Genomic DNA, 26,300 nt, shown 5'->3' with positions numbered 1-26,300 from the left:
CTCCACCTTTGCCTGGTACAAACAGGTTAAACTTTATTATTTTTTACATTAATAATATGCATCACTAGAGGGGACCAATGATGCCTGAGCAAGGATGCAATGTTTAATGTAGATGCCATCAGAAAGATGGCAGTCCCTTTCTCCAGTCATTATTTTGGTGGAGGCCATAATGGAGTCATTGGTTTCCTTTTAAACAGCTCTGGCCCTAAGGGTTGGCCTTCAGAACTCAACAAAGCCTCTGATTGCCCACCTTGTTCACAGCAAATTCACTGACTGGCTAGGGCTAGGGCTATTGCCACCATCCCTTTCTACCTACAAACAATTCACACAAGTTTTTGCATCAACAAACAGTGGGCAGATTTTAAAGAATCAAACATTAATATCATTAATAATATTATTGCTTTTATTTTCGTTACAATAAGTATACTGTATAGATCAGTAAGATTCTAAATACAAACTGAAATTTTTACATATTATCAATATTTCAAAGACATGTTAGGTCCAAAAAGTTCATAAATATTAATTTTTTAACTGTTTATAAGAAATCTCTATGCAGAATACCTTTTCTGGAGATAAGATCAGGTTTTATCAGCAGAATATACATCTTTGGAAAAAATATGCAGCTTAATAATCCAGCACTAGATGCCAATATGGCAAATATCTCCACAGCCACCATGTATTTCCCTCTGGTGCTCAGATAGGCCGGGATCATGGCAATCCAGACACTGCAGAACACCAGCATGCTGAAGGTGATGTACTTGGCCTCATTAAAACTGTCTGGTAATGTCCTCACCATGAATGCCAGAACAAAACTCACAGCTGCCAGAAACCCCATATAGCCCAACATGGAGTAGAACCTGATAACCGACCCTTCATTACACTGAATGATGATCTTCCCAGGATAGGAGTGCATGTCATACTCTTGGTAGGGAGGAGACACTGACAGCCAAATAACACAGATCAGAACTTGGGCAGAGGAACAGGTCAGAACTACAAAATGAGGTACTTTAAATCCCACCCACTTCCTCCAGTAGCTGCCAGGTTTGGAGGCTTTGAAGGCGATGCAGACTGTAATGGTCTTGGCCAGAACACTAGAAACTGCGATGGAGAAGAAGATCCCAAATGAACTTTGTCTCAGTATGCAGGTTATATCCACAGGTCGTCCGAGGAAGAAGAAGACACAGAGGAAGCTCAGCAAGATGGAAGTCAGGAGGATGAAGCTCACAGTCCTGTTATTGGCCTTCACGGTCGGTGTATCCCAGTAAAATATGAAGACTCCAAAAATGAATAATATTACTACACTAAACAATAGAGATGTGAATAAGAAAACTAAAACCAGCACATCATTTTCATATGACAGAAACTCAAATGTCTTGGGAATACATATCACTCTTTTGGTGTCTGGCCACTTTTCATCAGGACATTTATGGCACTTTTCACTGTCTGCAGAAAAAAAAAGTTTATGTGTATGTAGCGCTGGAATTTTTGCCATATAATGCAATATAATAGGTAAAGCTGCTAGTTTGGTATTTGGCTCCCTCTAGTGGTATGCAATGTGAATGAGACTTGTTTAACTTTCATATAAGAGCATGAAGGAAAACCTATACAGGAAGTGACTTGATTACTTTGTGAAAGAACTCACCTACCCACAATGCCCACTGACCTACCCATGAACACTAAGTGGCTGAACTGCATGCTGGGTACGTAATAAAAGGCCCGGCGTTTTTGTCTCTTCTGGATGCGTGGCTTGCCTCCAGGGATCTGTGAGGGAGTGTTCCAAAGAGCGCGGCCTGCATTGTGTGGAGGGAACAGCAACCACTGAGAGTGTCTTACCACGGTGTGCTGGAGAAGCTGTGTGATCGGGTCTGAGGATCCAGGACACCGGACGGAGCCAGACGAGCGTTTCCCCGTCATCCTGCAGAGTGGAGCAGCGTGACGGTGCAGGCTAGCAGCTGGACTGAATTCACCGGAGCGGAGTCATCCAACTTTCCAGGCCTGGTGTGGTGACAGGGTTGTTGCCCTGAAGTTATATACCACACTTCACATATTTAGACTAATATCACAGTGTTGCTGAGACCTGCAGTTCCACAGAGGGGTTTCATTGAAATGTCCAACCAGGCCTCAAAGCCTATTCTCCACTAATTACCGACTGACGGCTTGAGTGTAATTTCACCGCAGGCAGTTATAGGTGTGCTTCCTAACCGGAATTGCTGTCATCCATCATTCTATGTTACTTTATTATCTGCTAAACCTTTGGATTACAAACACTGCAGTATAATAGCTAGCAGAAGAAGGAAGACCAGAGACCACACCACTCACTAGGAGACTTTGTGCTACAGGCACATTCAAAGGACTGCATCATATCTCAGGGGGAACTATTGAGCCATTGCACTGTGTGGTGTTGTTTAATATCCTTGCATAGTGTGTCTATACGGCCGTACTGGAGGTGGGAAAGGGCCCAGGGTCAAAATATTATCACCTTGAGCACTAGTCCCATTTGGAGACACGCCTGCAGGGGTCATTTAAGGAAACTTTGATTGCTAACAATTTACAGATACTCGTTGCATTATTGTAATAAATTCCTGTGTTAATACAGTTATTGTAATCACTTTTTAAACCAGTTTCAGTAAACTTACATTCTGGTTAATTACAATTGGTGTGAGGCTTGTTCATTCTTCTAACAGGTGGAACAACGCATGCACAGGTAACACCACAAAGGTACATTATATGCATATTGTTATTGTGGGATTGTTCCTTGTCAGTAAGTTTCACACCAACATTATTACACAGCTGTGTCAAGCGGGTAGAGCCAATTTATTAGGCGTGAGAAAGCAGAGTACAGGCCCAATCGATTACCAACAGCTCCTTCGGGGGTAAGTGCTACGTCTATTTGGAAAAAACTTTTACTGAGAGGCCACAATTGCTGACCTTTGTTCTGAAAATACTACTAGCCAGGCTTTCATTTTGAAGGTTTCAGAACTTTCTGAGTCATTGACTTGAAAAAGTGTGAGGAATAGGAATATCAACATCGTTCTGATTTTACTGGTTGCATGTTTGTTGTGGGTCAATGAAAGTATCCAAGTCAGAAACAGCCAAGCAACCAAACACATTTAGAAGAAGGTTAAGATTGGAAACCTTAATTTTTTTTAGAATTTTTTTAAGAAGCTGCTTCTTTTCCCATGTTGCATGCCCCATTTATGTCGTTCAAGCAGGAATGCTTTTTGTTGTTCCTTTGAATTCAGTTAAAGCGGTAGGCCAGCTGAAAAAAAAAAAAAAAATAAAAGTCAGCAGCTACAAACACTGTAGCTGCTGACTTTTAATAAGCACACTTACCTGTCCAGGGTACCCGCGATGTCGGCCGACCCGTCCCTCGGCTCTCGGGTCCCGGCGCTGCCATTCGAACTAAGGGAAACAGGCAGTGGAGCCCTGCGGCTTCACTGCCCGTTTCCTACTGCGCATGCGCGAGTCACGCAGCGCTTTCTGAATGGGGCGCGCTGTGTTCTGGGACACACACAGTTCCAAGAACACACCGCGCCCCATTCCCCAGAAGACCACGCGAGGAGGAGAAGAATGAAGATCACCGCGGTGTAGGAAGTGGCAGATTTGGACGATCTGCCTAGCAACAGCCGTTTCTGGTAAGTTAAAAGTTTTTTTTTTTTCATTTTTTTTTCTCCAGATTTTTAGGAACATTTTGATGGAATTTGTTTTTTAGGGTGGCCCTCCGCTTTATTAAGTGATTTTTCATAGTCTGCACCATTCTGTAAACATGTCTAATCAGGGATGCTGATCCATCGCATTGTGGCAGTTACCGGTCTATAGCACTGCTAAACACGAACCTGAAATTATTTGTAAAGGTGTTGGCCAACAAGTTGCTCCCACTCATTCCCTGTCTTGCCCCCTTGCCCCACTTCTCTTTCCGTTGGGCCTCTGACTATCCATTATCTAGGGACCAACATTACCCCTGATCCAAGAGACTTGTATTCTGCGAATTTCAAAAACCCTTCTCCGGAAGATTAAAGATGACCTGCAAGTCTGGCAATCCCTGACTCTAACTTGGTTTGGTCAATGCAGTGTGCTGAAAATGCATTTTTCCTATGCCAAGCCCTACCTGTTTCCTATCACCTTCCCTTTTCAGGAAAATATGCACTGTGTTTCGGAACTTTGTGTGGTTCCATAAGAAGTCCCTCTTAAAATTACAATTTTTGTCATTGCCTAAGCTCTCTGGAGGATTGGGCCTTCCTGACATAAGGGCCTACTATAGATTTACCCACCTCACCAGGCTAGTTGACTGGTATTGTCATGGCTCAGCAAAACATTGGGTGACGATGGAGGTAGAGGACTCCCAAGATATTGCATGGAGCTGGGCCTGGATCTCCTCCCAATTACCATCTGAGCTTCGAGAACATCCCACTCTGGAGAGAACGATCGCAGTCATGTGGGAAACCTTTTACTGTACCTTGATCTCGTCCCTCCTATTACCCTTCGTTTCAATCGTTGGCAACCCTCAGTTTGTTCCTGCACTACAAACTAAACTTTGCCAGTGCCTCTGCTTCTGCAGCTATTCTAATTTCTCTGACTTTCTCTCAGGAGAAGGGGCAAACCCTCCCTCTGTTCTTTTGGAGTCTTTTTGACCCACCTTTGGATATCTGGAGTGAGCTGCAGTTGTGCAATTTTCTACATAAGCACCCCAGACAGCCTGGTATCGCTCGCCCCTTAACTGAACTTGAACGCATCTGTTATAAATGTGAACTTATATTTAATTGCTTCTTTACCATCTCTCTCTGATCCAGCTGGAGGCTGCTTATATTCCTTCCTTACTGTTAAAATGGGAATGGGACGTAGGACTAACTAACAGCCCAGCAATGAGGAAAAATCCTCAATTTTGCCCATAAATCCTCCTTAGTGACCAGAATCCAGGAGATGAGTTACAAGATCACTCCAAGATGGTATAGAGTTAAAACTACCCTCCACCAGTTCTCCCCTTAGGCATCTAGTGACTTTGGAGATGCGATGAAGGGCGGGGTATGCTGTTTTATATATTTAGGCAGTCTCCAGGGGTACAGCCCTTCTGGCGTGAAGTGTCAGATATCATGAGACAACTTAAATCTGTTGATGTACATAATAACCCAGCAGCATGTATGTTGCACTTATCGCCCAGGCCTATCAAAATGGATAAAGCCTCTGTAGTGCTACCGACTAAGGAGCCGCTGAGTATTTTGGGTTCCCTGTTCACTTCTGAGCCCCAGTTGAGTAACAACAACCTCTGCTGACACTACCATAATTCTTTAGCCAGACATCACACAAAGGATAAGCTCACACTTTTGATGAACAATTATTCAGTTTATATATTAAGGTCAGAATAACAGTAGTATAAGCACGAAAAATCAAGCTCTCCCACCAAGAAGATTTCCCCAAGTGAGCAAACAAGAAAAGAGATATGAGGCTAGCACACTTGTGGGCTCTTGGTACCTAGAGTCAGGGTTTAACTCTCTGATAATTTTGATAAGTAATATCTCATAAAATCACAAAATACACGAAGGACTCTCTGCCGGCTTGATGGGCCCTTAAAGTACAGGGCAGTACCCAGACCCCCATACCCCTTTTAAGGCCAATTACTTGCATTCAAAATGGGCACTTTTGATTTTTCCTGTTTGGCTCCCACAGACTTCAGTGGGGTTCCCCTGCAAATCGAACAGGGGGGTGTCCAGTCCATCCCTAATTTCCAGCTCTAGCTGGAACGGTTTGGGAGCAGAATTTAGCATAAATGTGTCCCTTTAAGTCTCTTCCTTTCTCCTGCAGTTTGTTATGCCTCCTTGACTATACACCTTTTGAATGCCGCAAAGGCGTGTATTCTAATACAGTGGAAGCAAACATGTCCACCTTCGAAGTCTCTTTGTTAATGAGATTATGAACATGGAAGACCTTTCAGCTACTCTACACAATACTGAAGAGGTTCTCAGGCCTACTTGAATGCAATGGCAGCACTTTATCTAAAGAGATACTTACCTGAACGCGCTTATGCAACCTGTGCAAATCCAGTATTTTCTTACCTTTTTCTCCTGCAAGGGAGTGCTCCCTGTCTACACCAGTGGTGGCCAGTGTTATTTTTTTTTTTGGGGGGGGGCAAACAGTGCAGTCGGCGAGCGGTTCAGGTGCACTTACCCCATCTATGCAGAGCTTCACTGACGGCTTTCCTTGCTCCTCAGCGGCGGCAGCAATGGCTCTCCCTTCCCCTGCTCTTCACAGGCATCGGCAGCTTCCGTTTCCTCCCTCCTCCTCAGAGGCCAATTGGGACTCTTCTCTTTTCAACCAATCAGAAAATGGATCTCAGACCTGCTTCTGAATGGCTGGATTGAGGACCAGTGTTACAACAGCGAATATTTATTTGCTGTTGTAACACCTGGGTGGGTTTATGGAGCAACGCTCCCCCGCCGCTGTAATTTAGGCGCCCGGCGTCCTGAAAGGGGCCAGACGCCTGAATTGGGGGTGGCCGCGGCAGCCATAGATAGATTCATGTTATGCATGAATCTATCCATTATTCATATAGGGGGTGGCCTGGAGAGAGGGGGTATTACTAATGGACTGGCCGCCACTGGTCTCCACACCTCTGCCTCCACATTCTTCATCTTCCTGTTCCTCCTACAAGGGTAAGGTATCTATGAGGGATAGTGACAACACTATCCCTCATAGATACAGTAATCTTAGTGAGCGTTGTCACCCTAGGAAAGGAAGCGTGTTACTGGCAGGAACTCCGGGTGAAGATAAAAGTGTAAAAAGCCATAAGGTGGAACTAATGTTCTGAGATTATTTACTTATTGCAGCAGAGGCATGCAATATCTCTTCTGCAATAAACTACACCTACCTGCCTACTCACAGCAATCCCTGGATTGTAAACTGAGCTGAATATGTGCAGCTCTGTTTACAGAGGCCGGCACGATCCCTGTGTATTAGGATGACTAGTTCCTGCCCATGCTCAGGAGTGATGTCACCTTGCCCTGGCCAATAAATATGGCTGAATATGTGCTGAAAGTAGAATGATAAAGAAGACGTTGGTGCTGGCGAGGAACAGGACTGTTGGAGAAAAGGTGAGTACTCTCCTTCCATTAGTTTCTCTGTAAAAATGAATGCAATTACTACATCATGTTCTTGGATTTTGATACACTTCAATATTTATTTGATTTTTACATTAATACAATATAATAAATAAACACCTGTTGTGTTGGAAGTCTCCCCTTCAGGACATGGGACACAATTGTAGCAGCAAAGATGGATTGATTGTTTAAAAGCTTTATAATATCCAGGAGGACACTTTTCATTGCATCGAGAAGAGGGAATCTCAACAAATAAAAAAAGTCTGATATTAAGATGAATCTATATTTCATATTATAAATCATGTATAGCATTATACAACAGTAAATACACCCAAGGCATATGATCAGGTAACCTCAAGACCAGAAGTGTGCAGACCCCTTACATCCTGATCTCGCTATCAAATGGACACATTTTCTTGCACATACGGGGACTGGATATGATACAATTATGATCTACAGTGCCTTGAAAAAGTATTCATACCCCTTCAACTTTTTTTTTTTTTGTCATGTAAATGTATTTTATTGAGATTTTATGTGATAGACCAACACAAAGTGGGACATAATTGTGAAGTGGAAGGAAAATGATAAATGGTTTTCAATTTTTTTTTACAAATAAATATGTGAAAAGTGTGTGGGGGCATTTGTATGGCGCCCCCCTGAAGTCAATACACCTTTCTCTGCAATTACAGCTGCAAGTCTTTTTGGGGATGTCTCTACCAGCTTTGCACATCTAGAGAGTGATATTTTTGCCCATTCTTCTTTGCAAAATAGCTCAAGTTCTGTCAGATTGGATGGAGAGCGTCTGTGATCAGCAATTTTCAAGTCTTGCCACAGATTCTCAATTGGATTTAGGTCTGGACTGTGACTGGGCCATTCTAACACATGAATATTCTTTGATCTAAATCATTACATTGTAGCTCTGGCTGTATGTTTAGGGTTGTTGTTACATAGTTACATAGTTACATAGTTACATAGTAGGTGAGGTTGAAAAAAGACACAAGTCCATCAAGTCCAACCTATGTGTGTGATTATGTGTCAGTATTACATTACATATCCCTGTATATTGCGGTCATTCAGGTGATTATCTAATAGTTTCTTGAAGCTATCAATGCTCCCCGCTGAGACCACCGCCTGTGGAAGGGAATTCCACATCCTTGCCGCTCTTACAGTAAAGAACCCTCTACGTAGTTTAAGGTTAAACCTCTTTTCCTCTAATTGCAATGAGTGGCCACGAGTCTTATTAAACTCTCTTCTGCGAAAAAGTTTTATCCCTATTGTGGGGTCACCAGTACAGTATTTGTAAATTGAAATCATATCCCCTCTCAAGCGTCTCTTCTCCAGAGAGAATAAGTTCAGTGCTCGCAACCTTTCCTCATAACTAAGATCCTCCAGACCCTTTATTAGCTTTGTTGCCCTTCTTTGTACTCGCTCCATTTCCAGTACGTCCCTCCTGAGGACTGGTGCCCAGAACTGGACAGCATACTCCAGGTGCGGGCGGACCAGAGTCTTGTAGAGCGAGAGAATTATCGTTTTATCTCTGCAGTTGAGCCCCCTTTTAATGCATGCCAATATTCTGTTTGCTTTATTAGCAGCAGCTTGGCATTGCATGCCGTTGCTGAGCCTATCATCCACTAGGACCCCCAAGTCCTTTTCCATCCTAGATTCCCCCAGAGGTTCTCCCCCCAGTGTATAGATTGCATTCATATTTTTGACACCCAAATGCATTATTTTACATTTTTCTACATTGAACCTCATTTGCCATGTAGTCGCCCACCCCATTAATTTGTTCAGGTCTTTTTGCAAGATTTCCACATCCTGCGGAGAAGTTATTGCCCTGCTTAGCTTAGTATCGTCTGCAAATACAGAGATGGAACTGTTTATCCCATCCTCCAGGTCATTTATGAACAAATTAAATAGGATTGGTCCCAGCACAGAACCCTGGGGGACCCCACTACCCACCCCTGACCATTCTGAGTACTCCCCATTTATCACCACCCTCTGAACACGCCCTTGTAGCCAGTTTTCAATCCATGTACTCACCCTATGGTCCATGCCAACACACCTTATTTTGTACAGTAAACGTTTATGGGGAACTGTGTCAAATGCTTTTGCAAAATCCAGATACACCACGTCTACGGGCCTTCCTTTATCTAGATGGCAACTCACCTCCTCATAGAAGGTTAATAGATTGGTTTGGCAAGAACGATTCTTCATGAATCCATGCTGATTACTGCTAATGATATCATTCTTATTACTAAAATCTTGTATATAGTCCCTTATCATCCCCTCCAAGAGTTTACATACTATTGATGTTAGGCTAACTGGTCTGTAATTCCCAGGGATGTTTTTTGGGCCCTTTTTAAATATTGGTGCTACATTGGCTTTTCTCCAATCAGCTGGCACCATTCCAGTCAATAGACTGTCTGTAAAAATTAGGAACAACGGTCTGGCAATCACCTGACTGAGTTCCCTAAGTACCCTCGGATGCAAGCCATCTGGTCCCGGTGATTTATTAATGTTAAGTTTCTCAAGTCTAATTTTAATTCCGTCCTCTGTTAACCATGTAGGTGCTTCCTGTGTTGTGTCATGAGGATAAACACTGCAGTTTTGGTTACTGAAGCCCCCCGATTCACTCATGAATACTGAGGAGAAGAATAAATTCAATACCTCTGCCATCTCCCCATCCTTTGTAACCAGATGTCCTTCCTCATTCTTTATGGGGCCAATATGGTCTGTCCTCCCTTTTTTACTGTTTACATACTTAAAGAATTTCTTGGGATTTTTTTTGCTCTCCTCCACTATGTGTCTTTCATGTTCTATCTTAGCCATCCTAATTGCACCCTTACATTTCTTATTGCATTCTTTATAAATTCTGAATGCTGTGGATGATCCCTCAACCTTGTATTTTTTGAAGGCCTTCTCCTTTGCTTTTATATGCATTTTTACATTGGAGTTAAGCCATCCAGGATGTTTGTTCGCTCTTTTAAATTTATTACCCAATGGGATACATTGGCTAATGCCCTTATTTAATATGCTCTTAAAGCAAACCCATCTCTCCTCTGTATTCTTTGTTCCTAATATTTTATCCCAATTTATGCCTTTTAGCAAGGTTTGTAGTTTAGGGAAGTTGGCTCTTTTGAAATTCAGTGTCTTTGTGTTCCCTTCATGTCTCCTATTTGTGTGATTTATACTGAAACTAATTGACCTGTGATCGCTGTTACCTAAATTGCCCCGTATTTCCACATCTGTTATCAGGTCTGTATTGTTGGTAATCAGTAGATCTAGTAATGTTTTATTTCTAGTTGGTGCGTCTACCATCTGACCCATAAAATTGTCCTGCAAGACATTAAGGAACTGGCGAGCCTTAAATGAATGCGCGGTTCCCTCCGCCCAGTCTATGTCTGGATAATTAAAATCCCCCATTATGATAACACTTCCCATCCTTGCTGCTAATCCAATTTGTGATAGGAGATCCGTCTCCACTTCCTCCCTCAGGTTAGGGGGCCTATAGCATACTCCCAGTATTATTTTCCCCTTAGCTTCATCCCTTTGGAGCTCTACCCATAAAGATTCCACCTCCTCCCTAGCCCCCTCAGTGATGTCATCTCTCACATTCACTTGTACATTATTCTTGATATATAGGCATACCCCTCCCCCTTTTTTACCCTCTCTATCCTTGCGGTATAGGGTATACCCTTGAATGTTTGCCAGCCAATCATGAGAGCTGTTGAACCAGGTCTCTGAAATTCCCACAAAATCCAAATCCTCCTTGTACAACAGTATCTCTAGTTCACCCATCTTGTCCGCCAGGCTCCTGGCATTGGTGAACATGCCACATAGTTTAGACCGGTCGCATATTGTCCTCGTATTGGGTGTTTCAAGATTGCAACTTGGACTTGCTACTATACTCACCTTGTGTTTTTGTGCTTTGGTTAACCTACCACTAATGCCCCCAATACTACCCTCTGGAATATCTTCCGCGCTGGCTATCACTGTCTCTGGACCCTCCCCCCCATCGCCTAGTTTAAAAACCCCTCTAACTTTTTGGCCATCTTCATTCCCAGCAGATCTGCACCCTCCTCATTTAGGTGCAGTCCGTCCCTTCTATAGTACCGGTTACCGACTGAGAAGTCGGCCCAGTCCTCCAGGAACCCAAACCCCTCCTTACTACACCAGCTCTTCAGCCACTTGTTTACTTCCCTAATCTCCCTCTGCCTCTCTGGTGTGGCTCGATGTACCGGTAGTATTCCTGAGAACACTACCTTGGAGGTCCTTTTCCTCAATTTAGCTCCTAAGTCCCTAAAATCGTTCTTTAGGACACTCCATCTGCCTCTGACTTTGTCATTGGTGCCAACGTGCACCATGACAGCCGGGTCTTCCCCCCTCCACCCGAATCTCAAGTCTTTTGCTTACTGTAACAGATTGTCTTCTTAGATTGCCCTGTATTTGGCTCCATCCATCTTCCCATCAACTCTAACCAGCCTTCCCGTCCCTGCTAAATAAAAGCATCCCCACAACATGTTGCTGCCACCACCATGTTTCACGGTGGGGATGGTGTGTTCAGGGTGATGTGCAGTGTTAGTTTTCCGCCACACATAGCATTTTGCTTTTAGGCCAGAATGTTCAATTTTGGTCTCATCTGACCAGAGCACATTCTTCCACATGTTTGCTGTTTCCTCTACATGGCTTCTCACAAACTGAGATGGGTCTTCTTATGTCTTTCTTTCAACAATGGCTTTCTTCTTGTCACTCTTCCACAAAGGCCAGATTTGTGGAGAACACGACTAATAGTTGTCCTGTGGACAGATTCTCCCACCTGAGCTGTGCATCTCTGCAGCTCCTCCAGAGTTACCATGGGCCTCTTGGCTGCTTCTCTGATGAATGCTCTCCTTGTCCGGCCGGTCAGTTTAGGTGGACGGCCATGTCTTGGTAGGTTTGCAGTTGTGCAAAACATACATACAATACATTTTCAGGTTATGGATTGAACAGTGCTCCGTGAGATGTTCAAAGCTTGGGATATTTTTTTTATAACCTAACCGTGCTTTAAACTTCTCCACAACTTTATCCCTGACCTTTATTCCCAAGTGGTGAACCTGCCTAATGGAAACATTCATACCATTAGACATCGAGTCACCTGTACCACCGTAGGAGTCGTTTATCTGGCTCAATGCCAATGCGGCTCATACTACGTTGGCAAAACTAAGCGTCCGTTTCAGATCCGTATCCGCGATCACATCAAACCATTATACAAAAATACTACTACTACCGCTATCAATCGACACATCGCTGCCCAGCATAATTATGATCCCCATGCTGTTTTGTTCTCCGCACTTGAGCATGTCCCCCCACATGTCAGAGGCGGAAGCATAGATAATAAATTACTACGACTTGAAACAAAATGGATCCACACACTAAATGCTACTATTTTCCTGGGACTTAATGAACATATTAGCTTCAAACCTTTTCTTTAATACCTATACTCTTATGAACCATACCTGTAAATATATTGTGTATCTCTTTTTTCTTTTACGGCCCTTTTTCCAGCCCGCGTCATTTATGGTTTTTTTCTTTGCTCCCCCCTTTTCCCCTTTTCTTTGTCCCCCATTTTTTCTCATTTCTCCCTCCCTCTGTCTGTCTCACTTTTTTCTTTTCCTTATTCACTCCTATCTTTCTGGCCTTCACTCCTCTGCCATGGCTCCCCTTGTGGTTTTTTCTACAGATCCCTTATGGTTTGCTATATCATCATGATTGCTATTTGTCATTATTGCATTTCTCTCCATACCAATATGTTTATACATCAATATCGATACTTTGATTTTCACTTGTCTCATTTTTATTTCTGTTTGTACTCATAGATATGCGAAGGTCTCTGATATCTGTATTCACATACCTTCTTAATCCATATGTCTTTTCGTTTTCAGTCCATGTTATACAAGTATGTTTCTTTGTGCAACTAGGACCCTGTGGTCCTCTATGTATGTTATACACTTTGTGGCTGGACATGGTGTGCCGACACACAGGTAATTCCTGCTGTCCTCATGGACCCTTATTGATTGCGGGGTTAATGGGGGTGATGCTCCCCCGCCCTGTGCCTCCGCCCACTGCCTTTCCTGCACTTGGTATGCTCCGCCACCGGATCGCGGCGTTTCCTGGCCCCCCGGTGCCCCGATGGGGGGGCGAGGTGTTGGCTCCCCCCTCGGGTGGTGCAAGGTCAGCGCCGTTCGTGCCTGTACGGACGCCCGGGGCAGACCATTCCATGTCTGCCCTGGGTGTCCGCGCCGTACTTGGACTCTCTGGTCCCCTCCTTTCCACCGGCTGATGGGAGGTGATGACGCCTTGGTACCTCCCATTCCTTGGCGTCTGACCCTCCCATTCGCCACGCGGCCCGCCTGCTCTGAGCATGCGCACGCGGTGCATCTTGGAACTTGTAGTTCCGTGACGCCGCACTGTGCGCAAGCGCGGACGCCCCATACCCGCGTCCGCACACCTGATCATGGTTTGATCAGGTGTGGGGGGTATATTAGTAACCGGCCAGTCCCTCAGCCCACATGTTGGACGAGGGACGTGCCTGTAAACTCTCTACACACAGCAATAAGGTAACCCCTTTTTTTCTTCATGACTCTTAGCACTATTTTAAACTTTCTCTCTCCATAGTCCATTATTTACTGAGTCCCCAATCACTTTTTGTAGGAGTCACTTTGGATTTACTATTTATTTCCCGGCAATCCTCAACATTGATTGTCTATGAGTCACTCTCTGATATTTGGCGTATCAGGTAAATGTGTTCCCTGTCTCCCTACCAGCTTTATTATTTTCTCCAATATAGTCTGGGCCGCCTCAATCTTTTCCTTTATACCCTTCTTTGCCTAGGACGCACTGCAACTGCCGCCTTTCTAATAAAATAAATTTAAATATACTCCATCTTACGCACTTGATTGCACCAATATGAGATTTCCATCTGGCAGTGTACTCTACTAAGTAAGTTCCCTTCTGATTTTTCCTTTCTTTGCTAAACCTATAACGATCACTAGTCTTACCTTTAAAGCAACCTATTTTTCTCATTTAGGCCCTTCTTCCATTCGATTGCGGATTCCGCTAATTGTTTTGCTGTGTGCATGCATCCATCTACAGGCACTCTGTGCCCACTGCAATTTAGTGTTTTTAAAGAAAAGTGTGAGTCTTTGATATACCCTCTTAAAATAGACACATAATATACATATATTTTTTTGCTTTATGCAATTGATGCATAATTGCATCATCTTTAGTCTCTTACATGTAATGTTTTACATCTTCTCACATATTCTCAATACATTCCTTTGTCAGGTTTACTGTATGCCCCCTGCAGGCACAATACACGGCGCGGCCTTCCCGTTATTCCCCTGTGGTGACGCCTTCCGCGCCCCCTCCTTGGGTGTCGGCGTTTCAGGTACGTTTGCGCTGCCGTGACTGGTGGGGCCGCCTGGGTGCATGATTGTCCAGCCACAATATAGATTTATTCGAGCTTGTACTAAAATACTGCATTGCTTAACATGTTTTGCTCATTTGATGTTTTCCTTATCTCCATATACAGACCCTTTTATATTTTCAATTTCGAGCTCTTGTTCCCTGAGGAAGCCAATGCCTTGGCGAAACATGTAGGAAATTGAGCCCCCACTTCGCCGGCCACCTCCATCTGGCCTATTCCATTATACCTTGGGTCATATGCAGTATACATATTCATTTTAAATGTTAATCGATCTAAGTGTATTTTTCTATGTATGTATTATTATCAATAAACTTTGTAATTTTGTGCCTTTTAAAACTTTTCCTTTTCTCTTTATATTCCTTCACCTTAGCACCGTTATAATCCCCTGTCCTCATATCCACTAGTTATTTGATTACCTCGGGGATGAGGTGCTGTATCCTACGGTACCATCTAGCCAGCACTATATTTTTTTGTTTATCCCTGACCTGTCTGGTGTGTTCCTTGGCCTTCATGATGATGTTTGTTCACTAAGGTTCTCTAACAAACGTCTAAGGGCTTCGCAAAACAGCTGTATTTATATTGAGATTAAACTACACACATGTGGACTCTATTTACCAATTAGGTCTTCTCAAGGCAATTGGTTCTACTAGATTTTATTTAGGAGTATCAGAGTAAAGGGGGTTGAATACAAATGTACGCCACACTTTTCACATATTGATTTACAAAAAATGTTGAAAACCATTTATCATTTTTCTTCCATTTCACAATTATGGTGCACTTTGTGTTGGTCTTTTTTTTTTTTTTTTAATTTATTTTTATTCAAATTTTCCTTATAGGACACAAAGACATAAAGACATATACAAATTGGTTGTCTAGCTTGTACAGGTAATATCGCAGGTACATCAGGTAAAAAAAAAAAAAAATTGAAAGGGAAAGAAAAAGAGAGGAATACATCCATGCAATACAATTTTAACATGTAAGTGAAAAGGGGATTTTTGGAATTTTTGGGCCGCCCCCCCACTGCCCATAAAGGCCTATACCTATTAACTAGGAATTACATTTAATCGTCGATTCTTGGTATCGTAACTGAGGCTAGTCCAACATTAGTAAGCAATGTTCATTTCCTCCAGCCACCCACTCCAAACCTTATTAAATTTCAATTGGCAGCCTCTATTAAGATAGGTATCTTTATATAGTGGAAGATTATCGTTAACCAAACGTTTCCACTGGACATTTGTGGGGGGATAGGGCTTCTTCCATTGAAATGTTATGGTTTTCCTAGCGTAAAATAGAAGCAAGCCAATCATCGTGCGTTTAGCTACAGCAGGAACTAATTTTTTTATAAGGCCCAACATACAAATCTCCATAGACAGTGGTAGATTAGTGGATGCAATTTTATTGATTAGGCCTAGTACCTCCCCCCAGAATTGTTGTATCTTTGGACAATGCCAAAAGATATGGGAAAAATCTCCGGGGGTGTAGCTACATCTCCAACACTTAGGGGAGTGGGCAGGATTTATCAAATGAAGTCTGTGGGGAGTGAAATACGCCCGGTGGACTATTTTAAATTGGACTAACTTGTCACGTATAGAGACTAGCGAACTAAAAGGGAAGTCCCAAACACCATCCCAATCTTCGCCACTCAAAGCTGGAATGTCACGCTGCCAACGGGACAAAAGGCCGTCCAACGGAGGCAAGGACTCATAGATTAAATGCTGATATATGTGAGATATAGGTTTTTTTGTACAACCGGATCTAAGAGTAGTCTCCAGTTTAGACTGTATTAATATACAGGACGAACGTGGGAATTGGGCTTCGAAAGCATGCGAAAGTTGAAGATAACGGAACTGATAGTGCTGCGGAAGATTATACTGGGAGGAAAGCTGACAAAAAGAAAGCAGTGAGGTGCAAGACACCACTTGTGAGATTAATTTTATACCATATCTAGTCCATATCTGGGGGTCAATAGATTTGTAAAAATGTGGTAAATTGGGGTTTAGCCATAGGGGTGTATTAGGGGAAATTCCCATCTGGCTGTGTTTTTCAATAGCCAAGCCCATTTTCCAGGCCCGTAAAGTAGTAAGCATAGACGGAGTTAATAAGTGTGGGGCACATGGGCCTCTGTAAATTAGGTATTGAAGAGATTCCCAGGAGCCTGCCACAGTGGCCTCCAAAGCGGAGGCCACATTGGTTTTATCAGGATTTAGCCACCAGACCACTGTCACCAGCTGTGTCGCCAAAAAGTACTTATAGCAATCTGGAAAGGCCATACCACCCTGCGATAGTGGCCTCATTAATGTAGTTAACTTATATCTCGGTGGTAAGGAGCCCCAGAGAAACTCTGAAAAGCGTTGGTTTAGTTTAGTAAAGAAGGATTTAGGAATCCACTGCGGGGAATGGCGGAATAAATATATGAATTTGGGGATGACCTTCATTTTAAGCAAGTTGACCCTTCCCCATACCGATAGGGGGAGATTATTCCATGCCTTGAGTTTAGCTTTCATATCCCCCACTACCGGATCCAAGTTTAATTTAAGAAAATCTGAGGCTTGTGCAGAGACACAAACCCCAAGATATTTAAAGGAGTCAACCCACTTTAATGGGCTATCTGGAGAGGATGTCAATTTGGCTGCTTGATCTATTGGAAATAGAGTAGATTTTGGCCAGTTTACCCGGAGGCCCGTTACCATGGAGAAAGTGTTGAGGAGTGACAGAGCACCCTGAAGTGATGGACCCGCGTCCCCCAAAAATAAAACCATGTCGTCAGCATACAGGGCTACTCTCTCCTCCAGCATGCCTATCCTAAGCCCCTTAATATGAGGCGATGTACGGAGAGCCTCTGCAACTGGCTCTATAGCTAGAGCAAATAGAGCCGGAGAAAGAGGGCAGCCCTGTCTAGTTCCCCGAAACAGTTGAAATGGAGTTGAGAGTCTGGAGCCCAAACGAATCGATGAAATGGGACACCTATAGATCACCTGCAACCATGATATAAACCGTAGTGGAAAACCCATTCGACGTAGAGTCTCCCACAAAAAGGGCCACTCCACAGTGTCGAATGCCTTTTCTATATCTAGTAAGGCAATAGCTCTGGTACCGGAGTTATTGTGTTGGGCATGAATATTGGTAAAGAGTCTCCTAAGATTAACGTCGGTTGACCTTTTAGGCATAAATCCTGTTTGATCAGAGTCAATAACCGAAGGTAATAATGGATATAGACGGGTAGCCAGCAGTTTGGTTAAGATTTTCAGGTCATTATTCAATAGGGCTATTGGCCTATATGAGGCACATAGCTCTGGGTCCTTAAGGTCCTTATGGATCAAAGTAAGATAGGCCTGGTGCATTGAAAGGGGCAGATCACCCTTGGATAGGCAGAGGGTGTATAATTGGGCCAGGATGGGTGCCAAAAATGCTGCATGTGCCCTATAAAATTCTATAGGAAGACCATCCGGCCCTGGCGCCTTGCCCAAAGGGAAGGACCGTATAATTTTTAAAACCTCTAAGGCCGAAATAGGGCGTACCAACGATTCTCGTTCCTCATTCAACAGCCAGCCAAGTGCTAGTGGATCTAAAAGGTTTTGCAACATCTCTGGCTGGAAGTCGGGGGGAAGAGCAGAGGTATAAAGAGTTTGGTAAAAGGCTTTAAACATTTGTAAGATTTCTACCTGAGAGGTCACCTTATCCCCAGTTGAAGACCGCAGGCCCGAAACCACTGTGGATGGATATTCATGCTGTGCCAACATGGCCAGGAAACGACCATTCTTGTCCCCCTGTTCAAATAGTCGCTGTCTACCTTTATGCATATCCAATCTTGTAACTTCCGTTAAATGTAAATTTAGTGAACTGCGGGCGGCATTTAATGCGTCAAAATGAGCTGCTGTAGGATCTGTACTATAGATTAATGTTTGATCCTCTACCATCTGTTGTAACCTGTAAGTTTCCCGGCCCTGCTGTTTCTTGACACTAGCGATAATAGAGATATATTGCCCTCTTGTATAGGCCTTGAAGGTGTCCCAGACCGTCTGTGGGGTCGAGGAGCCTTCATTAAGTTCCCAAAACTCAACTAGTCTGGGTGGGATAGTGTCAGCCACCTCAGGGTGGGAAATCCACTGTGCCCCCAGCCTCCACAGGGCCGCATCTCGGCGTGCAGGCGAGCGAAGCTCGATTACCAGTGGGCTATGATCGGACAACCCACTGGGTAGGTATTTAGCCCCTATTACATCCGTCAACAGGATTGAATTAGAGAAGGCTAGGTCAATCCGTGAGGCAGTCCTATGTGAGGCCGAAAAGCATGAGTATGCCCTAATAGCCGGGTGTTTCCATCTCCATATCTCCTGTAGCCCCATTGCCTGTGCCCATATAGATAGTTCAGAGCTATAGTTTTTTGATGGGACTGGTCTGTCCAAATCTGGGGAGATAGTAGAGTTGAAATCCCCCATCACCAGCAATTTCGCTGGATAAAAAGGAGCTGCTTTTTCCAAAACCTTATATAATAAATCATGTGTAAAAGGTGGAGGAATATAAACATTTATGATTATATATCGCTGAGACCAGTGTGAAAACACCACCATTGCAAACTTGCCCTGGGGGTCCGTGCACACGTCCTCAATAACACAGGGGAATTTCTTGTGTATTAGGATTGAGACCCCTCTAGCATAAGAGGAGTAAGTCGCATGGATGGCCCTCTGAATCCAGGGTTTTTTTAGAGTTAAAACCTTGCTGCCTGTGAGGTGGGTTTCCTGTAGGAGAATAAAATGTGGAGAGTGGGTTTTTAGATATCTCATCAACAGTGCCCGTTTAAATTTAGAATTAAGAGCTCTCACATTCCATGAAAGGACCGAAAAGGTTTCAGCTAAGGAAGTGGCCATATAGGTTTAGGAAGCCATGGCCAAGTAAAATGACTAGGGGAACACCATTTGGGGTAACTCACAAGCAGCAAGATTTTTACAATATACCATGTACCAGCAATGTTAATTTTTAAGGCAATTTTTGAAACAAGCTTATACAAACCATGACAAAGACCAACATAAAACAACAAAAAAATATATATACCCAAGCACGAAGTGCTTATCCGACTAAGTCCCATCTCCTCTCAAAAAACAAAAAAAGGAGGAGGAGAGTTGGGATTAGTTTTCTCCCAAAAAAAAAAAAAAGAACACACACACAAGCTGCAACTGTATTGCAACTATATTGCAGATATACCCCTAAAAGGGGATATCGTACTACTACTACTATTTGTTCAGGCACCCTATGGCCGAACAAATATATGAAAAAGGAAAAAAGGAAAAACCTATACAATACCTATCCAAAAAAAAAAAAAAAAAAAAAAAAAAAAGGGGACGGGATGGGGAGAAAAGGGCAGGAGGGGGAAGGAAAAAAAAAAAAAAAAAAAAAAAAAAAAAAGGAAGAGAAAAAAGGAGACAAAAAAGGAAGCAACAGAGAGTAATTGAGGTGGGGTTGGGTTCTAATTTTCTAACTCTTGGCTCTTAGTGTAAGAGATATAGTCCAAGTCCAAGTCCAAAGGGCTGAGCATTCCAACTCCAAATAAAGTACATTTATCTAAGCATTCATTAGGAGACCACAGAATAGCAAGAAAATTTTAGACACTATAAGGGTGCACTATAATGGACTATAGTAGACTATAGTAGACTATAGTAGTAAGAATGGTACAAAAAAAAAAAAAAAAAAACACTTGCGTCACCCACGGCCATCTAACCAGGATATAGCGGCCTCCGGATTGGTGAAAAAGAATGTTCGGTCCCCGTCTGCAACTCGAAGCTTGCTGGGATATAATAAGCTAAATTTAAGACCTTTATCCCTTAGGCGTCTTCTGACCTCTGTAAAGGCCCGGCGTCGCTGCTGGACTTCAGGGGAGTAATCAGGAAACAACATGATTTTTGCATTATTAAACCGCAGTTCTTGTTTATCTCTAGCTGCAGCTAATATCTTATCTCTGTCTCTGAAATTCAAAAGTCTCAATAAAAGAGGCCTGGGAGGATTACCAGGGGCTGGAGGGGTTGGTGGAATCCTATGCGCCCTCTCTACCACGAATGTAGGGGGCATAGCAGGTAAGTCCAACAATGATATAAGAAAGGATTCCACAAACTCAGCTGGTTTATTACCTTCTGTTTTTTCCGGTAGGCCTACGATCCTTAGATTGTTTCTCCTCATGCGATTTTCTGTGTCTATCGACTTATCTTGTAGGGCTTTTACCTGCAGCTGCAAAGCGCGAAGGTTCCTGGAGTCTGCACTGGTAACGTCCTCCAGTTGTGAGATCCGACTCTCAGCCTCTACGAAGCGGGATCTAAATTTGTCCATATCATGCCGAATTAAGCTGATATCTGAAGCCAAATGGTCTATTTTAACCATCACCTTTTCATTTCCAGCTTTAATTGCTGCCAGCAGCTCAGCATGGGAGGCCGCGTGAGAGGCTACAGGTGGAGACAGATCAGGGAGCGTCTGCGTGCTAACTGACATGTTTGGTATGGGAAGCCTCGGAGGTAATATCGCGGCGGCGGCAGCAGGCACAACAACAGCAGCAGGCTTAGCAGGCTTAACAGAGCCAAGAGCAGCAGCAGCAGAGGCAGCAGAGGCGGCAGGGGTGGTGGTGGAGACCGCAGGCACTGTGGAGGACCGGAGCCTACCCGGAGATATGGTGGGACCTCGCGGTGCACCGAAAGCCTTTTTCTTTCCCAGGGTGCCTGTATACGAACGGATCTGGTGAGAATCGGAACTGAGAGTCGCTGGAAGTCAGAGAGTCAGCCCGGCCAGTGCCAGAGAAATTTCAGGATGAATGGTTGGAGCGGAGCTCAGCCCGCACACGTCCTCTCACTCACTCACTCTCTCTCACATCCCCACAGTCGACTTTAACATAAAATCCCAATAAAATAAATTTTTTGGTTGTAACTTGACAAAAATGTGGAAAATATCAAGGGGTATGAATACGTTTTCAAGGCTCTGTATTCTGAGTAGAGAAGCAGACAGTGACAAGGAGGAAGAAGATGAACTGGATGTTGTTGGTGAGTGAGCTTACAATGAGATGTATTTTGAATAGCAGGTGATATTTGGATATAGTAACATGGCCAGCTATAGATTTAATTTTTTTTCCATTTCCAATGAATATGTCATCCAGGAAAATTGCCAACCTAGAAAACTTTATTATTTTTGTCAATACCCTTTAGGTCTCTATAGGTATGGCAGTCAGGAGCGTTTCCTTATCCTGTAGAAGCTTATTAGAGTAATGCAGATACTGGCCAGGGAGTGGCTATCAAGTCCTTCAGTCTTGTTCTGCTCAGAAAAAAACACACACTGGTAAAATATGTGACGTGAATAGGCTGAAAATTGGTGGTCCTGAGCAATTTATGACTGTCATCAGAAGGAAACCATATCTAAAAATTAGTGATTACCAAAGGAGATCAAAACGTGTGAATCTAAACATGATCTCACCACTCCATTTTTCCATTTGATGTCTTCCTGGGAAATATAGTGCAATCCTTCCCCTTCTGTCATATTTCCATAGAAGGCTATAGGTTCTCTATCAATGGATTCCTTACCTAGGTAAAATACCAAATTGTATAGATACAGGCGTGATGAAAGTTCACCTCTCTCATTGAACATAACATTGTTCCCCATATGAGCTTCATAATGTAATTTCTTCATATACTTGTGGAGCTTTGAAATAGGAAAGGAGGAGCACATTTAACAGTTTCTTGAAACTAACTTTAACAAAATTCATTTGCAACTTTATTTGCACATTTATTAAGAAACATTCAGGATGATCTACTAAAGGAGTAGGAAATGTACACTTAGCTTATTGAGTAAGGTGAAGCCGTCACAGATTCTTCATAAATTCAGCAAGTTTTATTAGTAACTGTAACAATCACAAAGGTAAATAATATCTAAAAAAGCCCACCAGTGGTGCGATTGGCAGAGATATCTGTAGTCATATGCCTAAGGATGGGTTAGTCATCTCCAAAACGTTGCTTCATCTGAGTGGGTATTGATGAAGAAGTTTCCTAATCCAAGGGAGTATTGTGGAAGAAGCTTCTTCATCCTAGTGGGTATTGGTTAAGATGCTTCTTACCTGGTTCACGACTGCTCTGCGCAGAATCACATATATACAGTATATATATATATATATATGTGATTCTGCACTTCCAGGTTTTCAGTGTGAGCACGTGCAGCCAGCGGCTCGCTCCCACTGTGATTTTACACAGAGGAAGCTGATCAGCAGATCCCGCTGATCCCCGAAATTACCAGTTAAAAAAAAAATGTAACAAAAAAAAAAGAAAAATATACCATAGTTTGTCGAAGCTGTAACTTTTGCGTAGACCAATCGATATATGCCTATTGGGATATTTTTTTACCAAAATTATGTAGCAGAATATATATTGGCCTAAATTGATGAAGAAATTAGATTTGTTTTCCTTTTTTTCAGCCGAAAGTAAAAAATATTGTTTTTTTTTTCTCAAAATTGTCAGTCGTTCTTTGTTTCTAGCGCAAAAAATAAAAACCGCAGAGGTCATCAAATGCCACCAAGAGAAAGCTCTATTTGTAGGAAAAAAAAACATACATTTTATTGGGTACAGTGTCACATGACCGCACAATTGACAGTTAAAACAACACAGTCGCAAAAAATGGCCTAGTCGGGAAGCTGAAGTGGTTAATCCAAGTGGGTTTTGTGGAAGAAGCTTCTTCATCTAAGTTGGTATTTTGGAAGAAGCTTCTTCATCCAAGTGGTTATTGTGGAAGAAGCTTCTTCATTCAAGTGGGTATAGTGGAAGAAGCTTCTTTTTCCAAGTAGGTTTTGTGGAAGAAGCTTCTACATCCAAGTGGGTATCATGGAAGAAGCTTCTTCATCCAAGTGGGTATCATGGCCGAAGCTTCTCTATCCAAATGGGTATTTTGGAAGAAGCTCATTCATCCCATTGGGTATAGTGGAAGAAGCTTCTTTATCCCATTGGGTTTTATGGAAGAAGCTTCTTTATCCGAGTGGGTATCATGGAAGAAACTGCTTCATCTGACTGGGTATTGTGGAAGAGGCTTCTTTATCTCATTGGGTATTGTAGAAGAAGCTTCTTTATCCAAGTGGGTAACGTAGAAAAGGCTTCTTCCTCCAAGTGGGTATTGTGCAAGAAGCTTCTTCCACAATACCCACTCAGAAGAAGCACCGTTACCATGGAATGGAAAACATTGGTGTATCACCCTGCAGTGAAGAAGTTTTTTTTCATGAAATAAAGCAATTCAATGTACAGTAAACCAGATGACTCCAACCAATCCTTATACTACCATTGCTAACTCATCCAGTTCAACGCTTGCTTGAAAACACTACAGAAGATCCTGCTTGGAGTCAGGGTTTTCTCCGTCTGAGTCTACAGAAATCTGCATGTTTCCACCCCACAGGGTGGCCACAGTCTCTGCATTTTTACATTATTACCTATTAATAAAAAATAGTTATTCACCTCATTTGAGTTAACTAACTACACTATAAGGGCTCTCCTGCCTCCCTCTTCCAATTGACTTCCCGAGCTACACCGATTCTTTGCGACCAAACCTTTCACACCTCCATGGACCACCACACCCTAAATCTCAATTACATAGCGAGTCAATGTGTTTTATGGGGCTAAGCAACCCCCTTTCACCAAGGCTGAGAAATACAATACTATATGATATAATGACATCTTAATACAAATTGAAGAATAAAGGTGTAGAGTTATTCAATTTAAGGTCATTACAAAGGACTAGGGGTGCTCTTTACATCTGAGAAACAGAGCTTTAACCTCCACACACAGAAAGGGATCTTGACAGTAAGAGCTGTGATTGTAAAATAGGCTCCCTCAAAAAAGTAGTTCTGGCCAGCTCAGTAGAAAAGAACATTTGAAAAAGAACTGGATGCATTCCTAAATGCACAAAAACATAACTGTATACTAACATTTATAGGACATAACACCAGAGATTGTTGATCCAATATCCAATTGCCTTCTGGGGGATTAGAAAGGAGTTATTTTATTCAAGCACTTGGAACACAAATTTATAGATTATTGAAGATAGATAATATATTTATTGAGAGATAGATAATGTATTATGACTCTGTGCTATATTATCATTTTATCCCACTATTATACTGATGAATTGTATATATTGTATTTCTCAACCATGTTGAAAGGCAACATGCTTTGGAAATTAAAGTGATTGTTGCTATGACCAATAAATACATAGAGAACATACAAAGAATATGTGGAACACTCATTTTTCTACTGCAACTAACATGAACAAATTGGAAAAAAAAGTTTTGCCAGTATAAGAAACTGAGCACACAATATCATAGGACAAGGCAACATACAGTTAAAACATGCATTCATTTGGGGGCGTGGCCGGCATCCAAGCAGCATGGACATTCTCCACTGAGCTCTGTGGAAAGCCCGGGATTCAGCGACATACACCAGCGTACTGGGACCTCATTCTGGGACCTCGTTTCGGGATGAAAATTGCACCTGGGGACCCTCCTCACCCCGCTGCAGTGTGGAATGATGTCTGTCAAAAGAAAGGATGACAGGCACCCTCAGAAAATAACGGCCTATCTGAACCGGCCGGCCGCCAAAAAATCCAAGATGGCGCCGCGGCAGCAGCGTCTGCATCTCTCCCCTCTCGCCTCTCAATCTTACAGAGCCAAAATACAGAAGATGGAGAGGAAGGCTTTATGGAGCTCACCAACCCTGAGCAAGGCTTGCCCTTTTCTTCCCCAGGCACTCCACTGACAGGCAGCCCTGCTAAAGATTTTTTTTTTTTTTGTTTTATTCACTTTTTTTTTGGGGGGTCATATGTTATAATTGCAATGCGTAAATTAGAAAATTAAAAAATTTGTAAATTCATAAGTTCAAAAATTCGTAAATTTGAAAATCCGAAAATGAGAAAGAAGATCCGAAAATTTGAAAGAAGGAAAAAATCTGAAAATTTTTAATGATAACTAATTAACTAATAATAACTAACTAGTAAATTATAGGTAATGGAATTTCCTATGAAATCTGGCTGCTAGTGAATGTAACAAATACAAATTTATCCGAAGTTACCAATTATTCAAAATAACGAATGCACATCTAAACAAATGGAAAGGAACTAATTATTAATAAATAATAATATGGGTTTATTATTATTATTATTGCTATTTATTATTATTAATGTGTTACGTTCCATTCATTTAGATACAGCATTCATTATTTCAGTTAATTTGTAACTTTGTATAAATTTGTATTCGTTATGTTCACTAACAGCCAAATTTAAAAGGAAATTTAAAAGGAAATTCCAATACTTATAATTTAATAGTTAGTAATAGTTAAGTTATTATTAGTTAGTTATTATTTCAGATTTTAGAATTTTCGGGTTTTTGTATTTTCGAATTTCCGAATTTTTGAATTTACGAATTTACGAATTTTCGAATTTATGAATTTATGAATTTACGAATTTTCGAATATTCAAATTTACGTATATTTGGAAACATTTGTTAAACCATTTTATTTTAAAATCAGTGCACTTATATAAAAAAACAAAGATGCTGCTGGATGTAAATCTATTTCCTCAAAATTTTTGAGGAGGCGCAAACAAACTGAAAAATTCTGAAAAAAAAACATAAATTGCAGCCTCACTGTGCCCATCAAACGCAGCCACTGTGCCCAACAATTGCAGCCACTGTGCCTATCAAACACAGCCACTGTGCCATCAAATGCAGCCACTGTGCCCAAAAAATGCAG

The 26,300-nt window shown here is 42.3% G+C and overlaps 1 protein-coding gene across 1 annotated transcript in view; it reads right to left on the bottom strand.

The window, feature by feature from the left end:
• Positions 1-535: 535 nt before the first annotated feature.
• Positions 536-26,300, bottom strand: part of LOC141129959 (vomeronasal type-2 receptor 26-like) — a 34,430-nt gene continuing 8,665 nt past the window's right edge. Inside the window, exons 5-8 of the mRNA XM_073617994.1 lie at positions 22,155-22,224; positions 20,767-20,984; positions 7,212-7,335; positions 536-1,443 (exon numbers count right to left, since the gene is read on the bottom strand). Of these exons, the coding sequence (XP_073474095.1) occupies positions 536-1,443; positions 7,212-7,335; positions 20,767-20,984; positions 22,155-22,224 (1,320 nt within the window). The remainder of the gene's footprint in view (positions 1,444-7,211; positions 7,336-20,766; positions 20,985-22,154; positions 22,225-26,300) is intronic.

This window comes from Aquarana catesbeiana, linkage group LG01, assembly GCF_042186555.1.
Source record: "Aquarana catesbeiana isolate 2022-GZ linkage group LG01, ASM4218655v1, whole genome shotgun sequence".
Taxonomy (NCBI): Eukaryota; Metazoa; Chordata; class Amphibia; order Anura; family Ranidae; genus Aquarana; species Aquarana catesbeiana.
This window is presented reverse-complemented; position numbering and strand designations above follow the sequence as displayed.